This window comes from Aulonocara stuartgranti, assembly GCF_965226115.1.
Source record: "Aulonocara stuartgranti genome assembly, chromosome: 3".
NCBI lineage: Eukaryota > Metazoa > Chordata > Actinopteri > Cichliformes > Cichlidae > Aulonocara > Aulonocara stuartgranti.
Genome location: NC_138941.1, coordinates 7,888,329 through 7,904,536, shown reverse-complemented (window position 1 = coordinate 7,904,536; position 16,208 = coordinate 7,888,329). Strand labels below are relative to the sequence as shown.

Sequence of the window (16,208 nt, the reverse complement as noted above, 5' to 3'; positions counted from 1 at the left end):
GATGTTCTCTGAAATGTTTCCCACTGTTGGACAAACTTTCACAGTTTCTTCATAAAGGAGATCTCCTGTGCAGTCCATCTGTGATAATATGTTAAACACTGAATTATGATTCATATCTGAATGTACTGACTGTTAATTACTGATGAGAACATAATCAGTAAATATAAATATGTTTGAGTTTGGCTTTGATGAATCAGAATAAAAGTAATAAAATAATGATTTTAGAGACAGGCCTAACTCAGGCCAGCTGACAGCCTGTGTACAAACAGACTTCAGCCATATGAGAGTGAGTGTGAGTGAATGAGAGCACACACAGGACACTCTGATCTCTGAATGTGTGTGACGCAGTGAAAAAGAGGATTGTACTGGATATACTGTGACTGACAAACAGAGTTTAAAGAGAAAGGTGTTTGGATTAAAATGGATTATGCTAAAGTGAACGTGCTAATGAAATCTGAACTGACTGAAATGTGAAGTGAAGATAATTCAGATGTAAAAGAGAGAGAAACTGATGATAAGGTGGGGCTGAAGATCAGTGAAGGGCATGTAAACACCTGATTGGTTGAGTAGATATCAGATCGACAGTTTCACAGTTTTCCCTGTGGATTATAACTTTAAGAAGATGTGACATTCATCAAGGAATCCTGCTCTCCGGATTATTTCCATGAACACTGAGCTGGATCACATCTACAGTGCTGGAAGTGCCCGTCTCACCACCAACCTCTCTGTGCACATTCACTTTTCAACCCTTTGTGAGACACTAAAGGTGTAAATCTGAGTATTTATCTATGTTAGTGCGAACACCTCTAATAGGTTGGTTTAGTCTTTCCAAGTCATATCTTCCCTTAGATCTGCGGTCCAGGCTCCTAAAATCATCCTAGTTTTACAAACACTACAATGTAGAGGAGAGCTGCACTAACAGGTGTGACTGATAAGATCTGACCTGCAAGGATACTCATGTTTATGTATCAGGACAAGCAGGGAAGACCTGGACATCAACTCTGTCAGGCTGCCTGAGTCCTCTCACCCACATCAGCTCATCAACTCTAAACAGGAATGAGCAGCTCATTTCAAAATAAAAGGTTGGAATTGTAAAGAAAACAAACAGAGCTCATAAACTGAAACTGATTTCATTTTTTCAGCTGGAACATTTTAGTTGTTCCTTTTTCAATACATACATAATTATATTTACAGTAAGTCTTATCATTCCCCTTTTCCCTGCCAGTCACCGCTAATGTTTCATGTGTCTGAGCGAACACACAAACTCCCTGAGCGTCCCTTGGACCACTGTGAGCAACAGCAGACGTGTGCACTGTGGTCACACCAGCATCTTATCCATCCAAGTTACATGGTTTATTAAAGTAATCAAATTACGGCATTTACATTTATGTTAGACTACTTTTAATTAACTGCTTTAGCCCACTTACAATGAAAATTAAAAACAACCTTGTTCATGACCTGTAGCATGTTAACACTATTGGAAGTAAAAATAACTTGAACTCCAATTTTGAAAACACAACTTTATTTGTTCTATTTTTATAAAGCTCTGACTTGTATTATGAGTTTGTGGTCTGGGAGAGAGTCTGTAACTCTGTCTGCAAAATACAGGATATAATGACCAATGTTGGGCAATTAATTATATAGTTACTTCTTCAAAAAAGTTACTGAGTTTTGCAAACAACAAAGTTTGTTGCAATAAATACTGAATACTATCGTTGTTATAAACAACAATACTATTCAGGAAGAAAACCAAACATTGCAGATATTTTATCATAGCTCAGGTTTTACGTGGTCGATCAACACAATTTAAAAACTGGTATAAAGTCCACACTTTTTCCCTCAGTTGCTCCGTCTGTCCTGGTCACATCTCCAATGGTTGTACACGTTGTCATTAACGTGGCTTCACCTCATCATCAGCCACTTTGCTCGCTATAACACCGGTGTCGGCACATAAGGACGCTGTCATAGCCTGTCAGCGACGTTGATTAGCTGCGTATATACGAATGTGAATCGCATCATTGGCTGGACTACGGGATAAGGTGGCATCGTTCTAATCCCATATAGGAGCAGCCAGTCACTGACTAACACTGCAAAACAGAATTGTTAAAGATTTAATTTTAATTTCAATTGAGATTTGATTTTTTTTTTGTGTGCAACACAGATTTTCTGTGTGCAGAGACGTCCCAGCAGCGCACAGTTGCACGACCGCAGCTTAGAGGGAACATTGGGCACCACCACAGTTCACTTCAACAAAACTTTACTTCAGATTTGTTTTCATGTTTTGATCCAGTGATGAGAGCCGTTTCCCCCATGTCCAGTCCTTGTACTAAGCTAGGCTAAACATGTCCAGGGCCTGTCTCTGTGCAGCCTTTAATCTGATGTTAATAAGGTAGAAATGGAGGAAGAAGAAAATGACTTCATCAATCAACATGCAGCTACCAACACAAATGGTGAGGTGGTGGTTAGTTATTACTGTTGTTTCTGATCCCCTACATTATCCTACATTCAAATATATTCTCCAGCTACAATAGTGTTTGTGTTCCTAAAAGGATTTCATGAACGTGTTATTGTTCATGTCACATCTGTATGAAACAAAGAGGAAGTGAGGTTTATCCTTCATGATCACAAACTGTTCCATGTAAACCTGAGATCTGTGTGGAGCAGCTGACCTGTACGATGTCCTCAACACAAACATTATTTACCATCAGTTACTGTGTGACTGAACCACGTGGGTGTATGAAACATCGCTTTTAGTTTTAATAGCACATGGCAACATTCAGACATGAATCTATACAGTAACACTTTGATTTGTTACAGTGAGGAGACTGTTGAAGGAACGATGAGGGGAAACTGTAACAGCAGCAACAGAAACCAGGAGACAAAGCTGAGGTCTGGGTTCCTCTATGCTACACACAGCCTCCTGCTCCTGGACTTTAGTAAACACATAAATGTCTCCAAGTACACTTACTTCAGAAACTCTATTAAACTCATTACAAGTTTACTTCAGCTTTAAATTACTCACAACATCAGCACACATGAGTAAACAAAGTAACTCACAGCTACTGTTCACGTTTAGTCATCTTTAATACAAATATACCTCATTATTATGAATCTCACAGCTACCTGCTCATTGAACTGAACAATAATTCTGTTTGACCATTAAAACAAAATATGTGACTGTAAAAAATCTTCAGACAGTAATTAAGAATCTCCTAAGCAATCCAAAGATAAAGAAAAGTTCACCTGCCAATTCTATAAAGCTTGGTTGTTTATACAATAATATCATTTAATGATATGTTTGGATCCTGACCTGAGAGTTTCCAGTGTACAATGTGGACTCTGCAGTGCAGCAGACAGAAGCTTCACCCCTGAATCCCGCAGGTCATTGTTACTCAGGTCCAGCTCTTTCAGACTAGAGGACTGGGAGTTGAGAACTGAGGACAGAGCATCACAGCTTCTCTCTGAGAGGTTACAGCCACTCAGTCTGGAAGAAAACAAACAAACAATTAAATCAGTCAAATGAAACATTTTTAATGCCAGCATGCAATACAATTATTGGTTAACTAAATAGCTTCAATAAAACACAACTCTTCTTCTATAGCAGCACTTACTCCTTGCAAGCTCCACCTGCTCCACCATCTGAGTCAGAAGACATGAAAACAAACTGTAAATCTAGTAGAAAAATGATTGGAAATCTTCTCAGATCCATTTGTACATTTAGAGCCTGATCCTGAAATATAGCAGCACGGACATTCACAGCAGCAAAGGGTTCTTGTTGATCTGAGCTGGCTTGGCCCTGGCTTATTGAAGATTAAAGAAAGCAGAACCAGCTGTTCAAACCCCCACAAGGCTGCCCGCTGTGACTGAAACAATGGGACGGGTCGTGACTTCTCAAAATGGGCTCATTGAACGCAGCACGGATAAGATCTTGAAGAAGCTCATGGCGGTCGTGAGTTCTCAGACTTTGCTCTTTGAGCGCAAAACTGATAACCTCTCGGAGAAGCTCGTGGCTCTCCAACGGGAGATTGAGAGACGAGTGACGGACTGTTAGATCAGCTGTGAAATTGACATGCAGTTGTTCGCACCAAAGAAAGCCACCATCATTTCATGCGGCTAACATACCGGCGCCAGCTGTGGTCTCAGGGCTGGAGCTGAACATAACAAATCTCACCCTGATAACAGACGGTGTTTAGACTGTTCCTTCCCATCCTAAGCATGCTTATCCCCTCCCGGTGCAGACGGTGGGTCGAGGGGACCAGCGCAAATGCTGCAGGCCCGGGTGCGCTGTCTACACCGGCTGTCTCTCACCTTTTACCCATCCCTGTTGCTTGTCATGTGTTTCTATGGCGCATTAAGAGTTTTCATGTGCTCTGCACTAAGGTCATTTTTTTTGTCTGTTCTCAAACTGATCTCCCTGTTGAAGCTCAGTCTGGGAGGAGTTCTTTTTTCTCCTCATCTTTCCTGGTGTTGTGCATTTTCTGCTGTTTGGTTCCGGGTCGCTGCTGTAGCGGCTGACCGGCCAGCTACCTAGCCTGACCCGTCTCCCCAATGTGATGTTTGTGTATTGTATGTATGGTTGGAAAGCTCAGTATCCTAATTGCCCCTTGAAAATAAATACAGTGTTCTGAATCTGAATCTGAAAAGATTACAGAAGACGACTCTGTTCAGTAAATATTACGCTCATGCTGTCACCAAATACCAAAGGTAGGTAAAACTCTGGTTGTTGCAGCCATCCAGTATGACATGCTTTGTACTGTTCTGCTGCAGTTTGTGACACCTGGTTGATGAGTTGTGAAGGATGATGAAACAAATACTTCACTCAATGTTTGTCTTCTAAACTGGATGTAATTTGGGCAGCCGATAGTTTGTCTTAATCTACCCCAGCTGCAAATAGGAACACAACAAATAAATAACTTTACCCACTTGGATCCTTATCATTCAAGATTGTGAAAAGATTCTCTACTCAGAGAATACTGGAGATTTTAGATGAGAGAGATGGAAGATGATGAAGGGGAAGAGTTTTCAGAACTCGAGGCCTTTTGTCTTCACTGTATAGGACAAAGAAGACAGGAAGGGAGGGAGCAGTGAGGAGAATAACACACAGGAAATGGTCATGGGCAGACTCAAACCAGGCCCTGGAGTCACGACTCTAACCTTCAGTGCATGGGTCACCTGCTCAGCCAGGTAAGCTACAGCAGTCAGCAGTGTGTGAGTTAATTTGAAGACAATGATGACTATAAGTCAAAAAAAAGAACACTATCATCAACCAACAAGGGGAAAACATTGAGCTTGAATGGCCAAGCTTTGACCAAGTGTGGCTCACTCCTCGGTCTTCTTGCACAAGGAGTGAACCACCCTGCATGGCTATCAATGTGGTGCAACCAAGGCCATCATACAGTACAGGCCATCCAAGCTGATTTTAACTTTTCCTCCCAGATACCACCTTAGAAATCATCTAGATTAGGATATGTTGGCTGTTCTAGATCCAATCACAACAAACAGAGAGCTGTTGTGTGTCCAAGGTGAACAGGAAGAATATATACATGCATCAAGTCAATAAAGTCAGAAGGTTTGCTTTAGACTGTGCTGCAGTTTATCATCAAAGACAAACAGGCACCATGCTGCCAACAAATGGCATCAAGTCTGACTTGAGGTTTTTTTGTTCTTTTTTTTAAATCAAGATTAAATTTTATAGCAACCACAGCAGAGATAACCAGGGAAGGTGTGCTTGAGGGGATATAGCTACAACAGCTGGTTTCAGACTGAAGATGAACTGAGGTGCTGCACCCAAGTCTGCAGGTTCAGGGAGGGACAAACATCTGCTGCAACCAGATTGGAGTGAGAGGAGAGAGCAGGCCAACAACAACAAAGAAACAACAAACACACTGTGGAAGACCGAAGCAGAGTTTAGTTTAAAGTGGAACTAAGGATGTTTCTCTGGCTGCCAGGATTCACTGAGTAATTCAAATGCTTTCTTTAATGCAGGACCCACCATGCATGTAAAAGCAAGTGTTTCACCAACATTTGTGACTAAAATAGACCTGCAGTAGAAATGTATCTAGGAGCATGCATGTGAATATAAAGTATCACAACATCAGGCACATGCAGCCTAAGTGTTTAAACAAAGACTGATAACATAACAGCAGCAGTGATGATCAGAGTTTATGGTGAATCCAGTGTCTCGAGTTCTGGAGGCATCAAAGAGGTCACAGTTGTATTGGAGAAATCCCAAAACTTTACAAATTCATACAAAGACAGAAAACCTGGTGAAATAAATTACTGACACAGTTGGATGTTAAAAGTAAAGACATGAGTACAAATGTACTCACAGAGCTTTGTTGGAGGCTTTGACCACTGGCAGCAGCCTCAGAAGAGCCTCCTCTGAAGCAGAGTATTTCTTCAGGTCAAACACATCCAGATCTTCTTCTGATGACAGTAAGATGAAGACCAGAGCTGACCACTGAGCAGGAGACAGTTTATCTGTGGAGAGACTTCCTGATCTCAGGGACTGTTGGATCTCCTCCACTAGAGAACGATCATTCAGTTCATTCAGACAGTGGAACAGATTGATGCTTTTCTCTGCAGACAGATTCTTACTGAGCTTCTTCTTGATATACTGGACTGTTTTCTTATTGGTCTGTGAGCTACTTCCTGTCTGTGTCAGCAGACCTCGTAGGAGAGTCTGATTGGTCTGCAGTGAAAGACCCAGGAGGAAGCGGAGGAACAAGTCCAGGTGTCCATTTGGACTCTGCAAGGCCTTGTTCACAGCACTCTGGTGAAGAGATGGTTTAAACCACCAGGAGGTTGTTTGTTGTTCTTCCAGCAGATTGAGTCCAGAGTTGATGAAGGTCAGATGGACATGAAGAGCAGCCAGAAACTCCTGAACACTCAGATGGATGAAGCAGAACACCTTGTCCTGGTACAGTCCGCTCTCCTCTTTAAAGATCTGTGTGAACACTCCTGAGTACACTGAGGCTGCTCTGATATCGATGCCACACTCTGTCAGGTCTGATTCATAGAAGATCAGGTTTCCTTTCTGCAGCTGATCAAAAGCCAGTTTTCCCAGAGACTCCATCATCTTCCTGCTCTCTGGACTCCAGTGTGGATCTGTCTCAGCTCCTCCATCATACTTGACCTTCTTCACTTTGGCCTGAACCACCAGGAAGTGGATGTACATCTCAGTCAGGGTCTTGGGCAGCTGTCCTCCCTCTCTGGTTTCCAGCACATCCTCCAGAACTGTAGCAGTGATCCAGCAGAAGACTGGGATGTGGCACATGATGTGGAGGCTTCGTGATGTCTTGATGTGGGAGATGATCCTGCTGGCCTGCTCCTCATCTCTGAATCTCTTCCTGAAGTACTCCTCCTTCTGTGGGTCAGTGAACCCTCTGACCTCTGTCACCATGCCAACACAGTCAGGAGGGATCTGATTGGCTGCTGCAGGTCGTGTGGTTATCCAGAGGCGAGCAGAGGGAAGCAGTTTCCCCCTGATGAGGTTTATCAGCAGCACATCCACTGAGGTGGACTTTCTAGGGTCAGTTAGGATTGTAGTTTTGTGGAAGTCCAGAGGAAGTCGACACTCATCCAGACCATCAAAGATGAACACAACCTGGAAGTCTTCAAAGCTGCAGATTCCTGCTTCTTTGGTTTCAGTAAAGAAGTGATGAACAAGTCCCACCAAGCTGAACTTTTCCTCTTTCAGCACATTCAGCTCTCTGAAAGTGAATGGAAATATGAACTGGATGTCCTGGTTGGCTTTGTCTTCAGCCCAGTCCAGGCTGTATTTCTGTGTTAAGACTGTTTTCCCAATGCCAGCCACTCCCTTTGTCAGCACTGTTCTGATTGGTTCGTCTCTTCCAGGTGAGGCTTTAAAGATGTCTTCTTGTCTGATGGTTGTTTCTGGTCTGTCTGGTTTCCTGGATGCTGTTTCAATCTGTCTGACCTCATGTTCATCATTGACCTCTGCAGTCCCTCCCTCTGTGATGTAGAGCTCTGTGTAGATCTGATTCAGGAGGGTTGGGTTTCCTGCTTTAGCGATGCCCTCAAACACACACTGGAACTTCTTCTTCAGGGTGGATTTAAGGTTACGATGACAAACTGCAGCTTGAAGTTCTGAATGAGAAGAAAAATAAACACTCAATTCCAAAAAGAACTAATCTTTAAAACATGTTGCTCCATCTTCCATCTCTGGAAAATGTTCATTTATCCAGCAGCTTAAATCTTTAGATAAATCCTCTTACTGCTCTGCAGACGGTCAGCCAGCTCCTCCTGCTTCATTCTCCTCAGGAAGTCCACCGTGATCTTCACAAATGCCTCTCTGCTGCTGCTCCTCTGACTCTCTAAGCATTCTGGGTAATCTGGACTCAGAACCTTCTGGATCTTCTTCAGCTCGTTCTTCACAAAAGTGATGATGTTGTCCTCCAGCAGCTGGAACAGAATATTTATGAATGAGCCAATCAGACTGAAATCATGGAGCCAAACATCAGATCCATGTTGGACACACTGACGATCCACTGGTCTACAAAGAGCAGCATGGAGATGACTGTGAACAGAACAGATGTAACAGTAGTTGTTGTACATGTACAGACCATAAATATGGAGTCCAGCTGTGTTTGATGCTGCTGGGCAGACTGACCACTGGGACCCTCTGAGCTCTGCTGGTCCACTCTGTGGAGGAACCATGAAGGATTAGATCAACACAGGATAAAGATCCAGGAGTTTCTGCTCAAATAACTTCATCTGAATCAAGTCTGTCAAGTTTTAAACTCTCAGATTGTGAACATATCAGTAATTTTCAGTCTGTTTTCATGGACGTCCTTTCAGTGGTGATGTCAGGGATGATTTTGAAGAAGCTCATCAAACTGAACCATCAGCAGATCACTGCTCCAAAACCAGAACATGATCCGAGTCTCCCTCCACCACCAGAACACCAGCTTTACTAACGTGGTAGATCAGTGTAGTACAGATCAATAACTGATGAGTCATTTGATCAAAATCACTGAGTGCTTCACGTCTGACCCTCTGATGCTTCTGTAGACATTTTGCATATTTAATGAATGTCTGACAGTTTTACATTCATTCTATGAACACAGTGGAAATGTTGTGTTATAGTCTCCATGTTGTTTCCAGCATCATAAATTCTTAAGTTCAGAAAATTAGATTCTTTCTTCACAGCTGAAAAACAACAACATTTATTCTCTATTGAAATCTGCATCGTCCACTCCAAAGGTCACAATCTGAAGGTAACATCTGGTTTTGTTCCCTGTGGTTAACTCTGAGCATCAGTATGGTGGGATTTATCCACTACATCCACACCACTGTGGTTCAGTGTTGTCCTGATGGAGTAACAGCAGCCAGTATGATCCAGGCTTTAGCTGCTGGGTCTCTGTGTGACCTCTCAGACTGTTTAACAGATCAGACACAAAGAGAATCAGAGCAGCTCTGTTCTTTAAAGACAAACATGAACCCACTCAGGTCACACTTTCCCCACAGATATGAGCATCACTGTCCTCAAACAGCAAATGACCAAGTCGAACATTTGGATCTTTTCTCTTTCATTGTTTTCTTTTTAATGAATCTTTGTAACAATCTGAGGATGTTTCAGGTCATATTTATCCAGGAAACACAAACATGTAAAGGAGTCATCACAGCTCTCTGACCTCGTTGCTCCAGGTTCACCACTGAAGTGTGGATTATAACCTTTGGACCGGTCACTCCTCACAGACGGACAGCTGGACCCTGCAGACTCTGCTCTGTCCTCCTCTTCCTCCATCATCATCTTCAGTCAGTCTGAGAGGTAAACCACAAACACTCAGTGAGTTCACATTAACAGGAGTAACTGAGTTACAGTCGCTGACCTCTGACCTGTCATGTAACCTAGAAACCAGGTCAATATGTCTGTAGGTTCAGTCATCCAGGTCATGTGATCTAAGGAGCTTGGAGAGAAAAGAGACGTCTTTAAGTTTCTGGAAGACGTTTCATCAGAGAAGCTTCTTCAGCTCTAAAACCAAACGGTGGAGAGTCCCAGATATTTAAACCTGAGAGGGAAAGAAAGCATGTCGCTGACCCACCACTGATGTTATTTCAAGGAGGAAACTGAGAGCCTTTGCACCAGGAGCACAAACATCAGCTCCAGCAATGATCCACTGATGTGTTTTTATTCCATGTATGAATGTTGTTATTGACAGAGATGACGTTTGTGTGTCAGTGATGCAGTGACTGTTGTTGTTACCTGTACAGGCTGGTTAGACTCTATGAAACAGATCATACAGATCTCTGCATGTTAGAAGAGACTATTAAAGGTCATGAATGAGACAAAGGCAGGGAGGCGTCCTTTACAGCTAAACAGCAGAGTGAGAGAACAGCCAGCACCTCTACATTTATCACATTATACAGCACATGTATGATACTGACAGGGATGAGAAGAATTTAGTGATTCTGATCCCATCATTGATATTACTTATTGATTCTCAGTAGCTCTGCTCTGACAGTCACCACCATCACTGAGCAGCATATCAAAGACATTTGTGCACATTAACTGCATGTTGTGGCTCAAATGTTTGTGCATGTTGGAGGCATTTCCTCTTTGTTGTGATCAGTGTTGGTCATTACTCAAAACAGTCATTATTACACATATTACACAGAACACTTTAATTAAAAGTAATGGAGTACGTTACTTCATTACTCCTCATAACATTACTTTGATGTTAAAATGAACAAATGAGCATGTAACAACATAAAGCTGAGGTACAGCCCCACACACCAACACAGATCCTGATGAGGTCACGTGATGTTTCTCTGAGTGTTTATGAACACAAATCAAAGATGAAACAGCACAAAGACACTTCAAAGTGATTCTACTGTAGAAACATGAACAGGTAGAAACCTGCAGCCTGACTGCTCATCACTTTGTTACCTGTTCAAGTTCAGCAGCAGCAGCTCACTTTATCACGGTGCTGGTCTGGGGTCAGTGTTTACTCAGCTTTAACTAGTGATGTGACGTTCTGTATTGAGGCTTCGAAGCGTGTGTCGAGTAATGGAGGGGGCGTTTCCGCGAAGCGCGTATCGAGGCTTGCTTCATTTATGGGAGGGGCTGAAAATGATGACGTCCGAAGCCTCGCTGCCCGGCTGTACCACGTGACTGGTTCAGGAAGCGGTTCGAACTTTGCCGCGAGCTATGACAGTGATATAAACCCCTCAGACAAAATGTGGGCGTTTGATGGAGAGTTGCAGTTAGTGAGAGTTAGAGACAGTTTAGAAAAAAAAAAATCGCCTACGACCTGCCACAGTGGAGAAACTGTTTCTTTTTAACAAAAACCAATGATGTGTCCCCTAAACACTAATCACTGTCCTTGCCTCAATGTTACAAAAGCACAACCACTGTCCACACCTCACCTCACAGTATATGATCATTTCCATTTTAGGCATTTCCAAATAATCATGTTCCATACTGCCAGTATAAATATACACAGTACACTGCATCACTACAATATACATGTTTTACACACTCCTTTTGTTGTTGACATTTACAGGCTGTGTGCAAAAAGGCCACACTCTTCAAATTCATGCCAACTAATATTTTTACGTCCAGTAGGTGTCCTACTAGAGCAAATGAAGCTTCAAGAAGCTTCGCGTTGGGGTGAACCAATTGGATGAAAAGCTTCAGTGCTTCATGAGGCTTCATCTGCCCATCACTAGCTTTAACCTCACTCTGGGTTCTTGGCTAGCCTAGCTTTAGCTTAGTGTTAGCATGCTGTGTGCTAGCTCAGCGTCAGAGCTCTGCAGGTGTCTTGTGTGTAAATATTAATCACAGTGACAGTAAAGGAGGTAAAGGGCTGTGACGTCATCACGTACGCTGCGTCCTCTGTGGGCTCTGAGTGAACTCAAAGTACAAACTACAAGTACACAAACACGAACGTAGCTCAGAGTGGCGGACACACTCGGCCTCGTTGGTCCAGCTGTGAGTCCGTTACCGTGAACTATGGAGCGGCAGATTTGTGCTGAACTAAGCTGCACACAGCTGATGTTAGCCAGGAAACATTACACACTGACTTTAATGGAGAGACCGGAAATACAAACACACACAGTTTGTTGTGTGAAGAAATCAAACACGAGCTGAACAAACAGTAAAGTTCCTAAAGACAAACTGTTAAAGGAGGAAACAAAGCAAACTTACAGTTTCTTCACACACCAACAACAAGCTCCACTCCACGAAGTTCAGGAAGTGAAAGAAAACTTTGAGCAGGAAGGAAACACCCAAAGAGACGTTTGAGGACAATCAGGAGCATTGGAACACTGTGCTGCGTTCAGTTGCACCTCGGAAACTCCAAACCTCTGGCAGGCTGTGATTTATTTCTGCTGGTTTTCCTGTTTGAAACACAAACATCCGTCATCAATTTGTTGTTGTTCTTCCTGCAGCGTTTAAATATTTCAGCACTGAACTGATGTTTCTTCAAAGCTCATTTCAACCTGTTGAAGTCATGAATGAAAGTGCAGACTGAGAGTGGATCACATGATGTTTGAGGTGTGTCATGTGACATGTTCAGTATTGTCACACATGTCTAGATTGTCCCTGATATCATAACTGCTCAAACACTGATGATTATATTTGAAGAATTATTCCTGATGGCAGCAAAGTTTGAATGGAGGTCTCTGTCTGTGCTGATTTGTCGCCCTCTGGAGGTCAAAGCACAAACTGCATGATGTCACTGTAACCACCACAGAGACAGGAAGTGTTTTTATGACTGAAACACTGAAATGATGCTAACGGCTGTCGTTAGGCTCACTGACAGCAGTGCTGATGTGTTCATGTCAAACACTGGCTCAGGTCAGACTCCTTCATCCTTCTCCAGCGTGAGGCCGCCCTCAGACCCACAGGAGCTCTGACCTTTGACCTCCTGACCCTAACCATTTTAGTCTTGTTGCATCTTTAAATGCAAATCCTGTGAAATGGTCAGGGGCAGCTCTAGAGAAATTTTCTTAGGGTGGCAAAATCAAAGCCTTTTTCCCCCAAACACATATGCAGGTGGTTACATGTGGTGAAAATGATTCAAATGCAGTAAGTATGCACGTTTTTCATATAAATATAGTCTATAACTTAATTATTGTCTGTACCCACATGATTACACACTTTAGTTACATGAAACATGTGAGTTTTGATGTTATGTACTGTACAGCCTGTATATTAAATACATATGTAGCCCAATAAGTATAAACTCCAGAAAGCTACACAACATGGGGCGCTTCATTTACAAACACAAGTCTAACTTAAGTTTCACTGTTTTTGTTAGAAAACAGTCACATTGTTGCAGCTTAAATGACACAAAATGTCAGAAATCTGCACCGTCATGAACAAACACGTAAACCTCATTTTTCATGATTTGTTGGATTCACCCTCTGAGGTCTGAAATACAACCGGACATTTGTGACTCCTTTGAGTTTACGTTTGTATTTCACCCTCAGATTGTTTCATTTTATTTTTTCCTCCTCTTGCTTTGTTTGGTATCTTTTCAGCTCAACTGAATTTAGTTGTTTTTTCACTGACATACTGCATTAGTATTACTATTACTATTAATGTAACTATTACTGATCTGAAATCACACAAAGAACCTAAAATCCTAGCAGTATTTTTTACTGTAAAAAAACCACAGACGTGTTGGGTAAATGTTTATAACTTGAAATGCAAATATAAATTGTACATTTTGTAAACAGATACAACTATTTATCTAAAAATGCAGCCAATACACCTGCTGTTTTTTCATTTTCTACAACCATTTAAAATAGCACTCACCTTCCTTCATTTCCACAGTGTAACATCCACCCACCTGTGTAAAATCCAAAATTCCCATGGTGTTGTTCAAAATGTGCTCTGGCACAATCATAAGCATCGCTTGCTGCTGAAAACAAGAAGAAAGCCGTCCTGCTATGGGCTGAACCATTTGTTAATGTGGAGGGGGGGACACTATGGAATATATCCAGTTCTAGCATTTATATTCACTGCTGACTGTAACTACGCTCAAACTGTTAAACTTATTTTAATAAACAACACTGTCATATGCAAAACTGGGGTGGCACTTGGGGTGGCAAGGGATCATTTTAGGGTGGCACTTGCCACCCCATGCCACCCTTCTAGATCCGCCCCTGCTGATGAAGCCAACAGGTTCGCTTCATTTGCAAAAAGCAGATATGAGTTTCTGAGGCCACAGTCTTCTGTGGCAGAAGGGGAATCAGGGGAAGCCCTGGAGGAGTCCACCACCCACCAGAAACAGGTCTGAGCTCTCACTGCAGTTGTAAAGGGGCTACACAGCCCACATGAGGCTGAGGGATGCAGCCTTCTGTCAGACTGTCACTAACACAGAGAAACACCCGTGTACACTCATACTCATGGGCACATACACCAATCAACCTAACCCCACTAACTGCTCGTCTTTGGACTGTGGGAGCCAGAGAACCCAGAGAGGACCCAGACATGGGGAGAGCATGCAAACAGCTTAGATGTTGGATTTGAACCCAGAACCTTCTTGCTGTCAGGAAACAGTGCCAACCACTTTTCCACTGTGCTGCCTGTTTGACTCTGATACACCCATTTTTGAGCTCTTAAAAACAGCCCTCCACACAACAGAGACAAACCATAAAGGACTTTGTGGCTTGTAGCAACCAAAGAAAGTTTAAGGTGCAAAATCAAGAGGTTGAAAGGAAAGTAATAAAGGAAACATGTAATTATAACAGTAATGTTGGCTGTGTATCACGTGTGGCATGTCATTGTGGGGCTGGCCTCTGCTGGGATTGAGAATATGTGATGGCGGGGGCAGGGTTGGTTACTGGGGTTTATCCTGATCTCCTGTTTAGTGGAACTGTGCTCCTTTGAATCCACAGCACTAACCTGGCACACACACATAAAATGCATCATTGCTACAGAGCACAGCAGGACTCATTATGAGTGGTGGGGCAGGCTGGATGGTGTTGAGGAGTCGTATCGCAGTGACATTGGCTCCCCTGCTTCACTCTCTCCTGCCCCACTAATGCAACTCACTAATCCCTCTGTCCCCTTTAGGTGGGGCTCACGCTGACAAGATAAAATAAGCTGCACGACTGGTGGGTGGGGGCTGTGCTGTCAGCCCCCCTGGGTCTGCTCCTCTGTGATCCTCAGTGGGCCAGTATGCCTCTCCTGGTAGCTCCATGGGGGATGGTGTGGTGGGTTGGTGGGTGCCATGGCGACTATGTGCGGACTTCACATTTTTGTCTGCTGTGACAGCTCCTTGATCTGGGCGGGGCCAGTGGGGTGTGGGTAGGTCCTTTGTGGGGCTTTGGACGTTGCCTGAATATTGTCAGGCAGCTGGGTGCTGTGCCTCGACCCTTTCTTCCTTTGCATTTGTGGTTTGGTGCCATAAATGCACAACATAGAAGAGCCACCTCGACGGGACAACACTCAGCGGTTCATCTGTCTCTCTTCCACAGCATGTCTTTATCCTGTCTTCCTTCTCTCACCCCAACCAATCACAGCAGATGGCCCCGCCCCTCCCTGAGCCTGGTTCTGCTGGAGGTTTCTTCCTGTTAAAAGGGAGTTTTTCCTTCCCACTGTCGCCAAAGTGCTGCTCATAGGGGGTCATATGATTGTTGGGTTTTTCTCTGTATGTATTATTGTACGAGCTACCTTACAGTATAAAGCACCTTGAGACGACTGTTGTTGTGATTTGGTGCTGTGTAAATAAAACTGAATTGAATTAAGAAACAACTCTTAGATTCCTCACATGATTCTCCTGTATTCCTACGGGACGCCAAGGTAATATAACATGGAAGTGTGTCGCAGTGCCTGGTGGCCACATGTTACCCATAAACTGTCAACCTGACCGTGCTGTAGCTACGTCCAAAGACTAGTTAAAGATTAAAGCTTTTTGGGGGGTTAAATCTGACATAAATAAAGAAAGAATAACATTAAAGTCGATTCTTTTGATCACTGTAGTTCTACTTTGAGGATATGATGTGTAAAAACCCTCAGTTGTGGCTGGTGGATCTCACATTCCTGGTCTTTGTAATTCCAGTTCAATGAAGCCTCATTTTCACCTTTTTCCAGGTAAATTTTCCCAACTGTTCTAATGTCCATGCTGTGGCATTGTCCCATCATTTGTATTTCCTGTTAATGGATTTTTAATATGGTCTGGGAAATTACTATATATGAGTAACTTCCTGTTGTATTGCAGCTTAAGGCCATT

General features: G+C 43.0%; 2 protein-coding genes across 2 annotated transcripts in view; both read right to left on the bottom strand.

The window, feature by feature from the left end:
- The window catches only part of LOC309702182 (NACHT, LRR and PYD domains-containing protein 12-like), a 36,744-nt gene extending 28,084 nt beyond the window's left edge, over positions 1-8,660 (bottom strand). Inside the window, exons 1-4 of the mRNA XM_082526666.1 lie at positions 8,586-8,660; positions 8,238-8,424; positions 6,330-8,109; positions 3,311-3,484 (exon numbers count right to left, since the gene is read on the bottom strand). Of these exons, the coding sequence (XP_082382792.1) occupies positions 3,311-3,484; positions 6,330-8,109; positions 8,238-8,424; positions 8,586-8,588 (2,144 nt within the window). The 5' untranslated portion in view covers positions 8,589-8,660. The remainder of the gene's footprint in view (positions 1-3,310; positions 3,485-6,329; positions 8,110-8,237; positions 8,425-8,585) is intronic.
- LOC309702193 (protein NLRC3-like) overlaps positions 1-12,208 on the bottom strand; it is a 70,362-nt gene extending 58,154 nt beyond the window's left edge. Inside the window, exons 1-2 of the mRNA XM_082526699.1 lie at positions 12,173-12,208; positions 9,657-9,786 (exon numbers count right to left, since the gene is read on the bottom strand). Of these exons, the coding sequence (XP_082382825.1) occupies positions 9,657-9,775 (119 nt within the window). The 5' untranslated portion in view covers positions 9,776-9,786; positions 12,173-12,208. The remainder of the gene's footprint in view (positions 1-9,656; positions 9,787-12,172) is intronic.
- Positions 12,209-16,208: the final 4,000 nt, after the last annotated feature.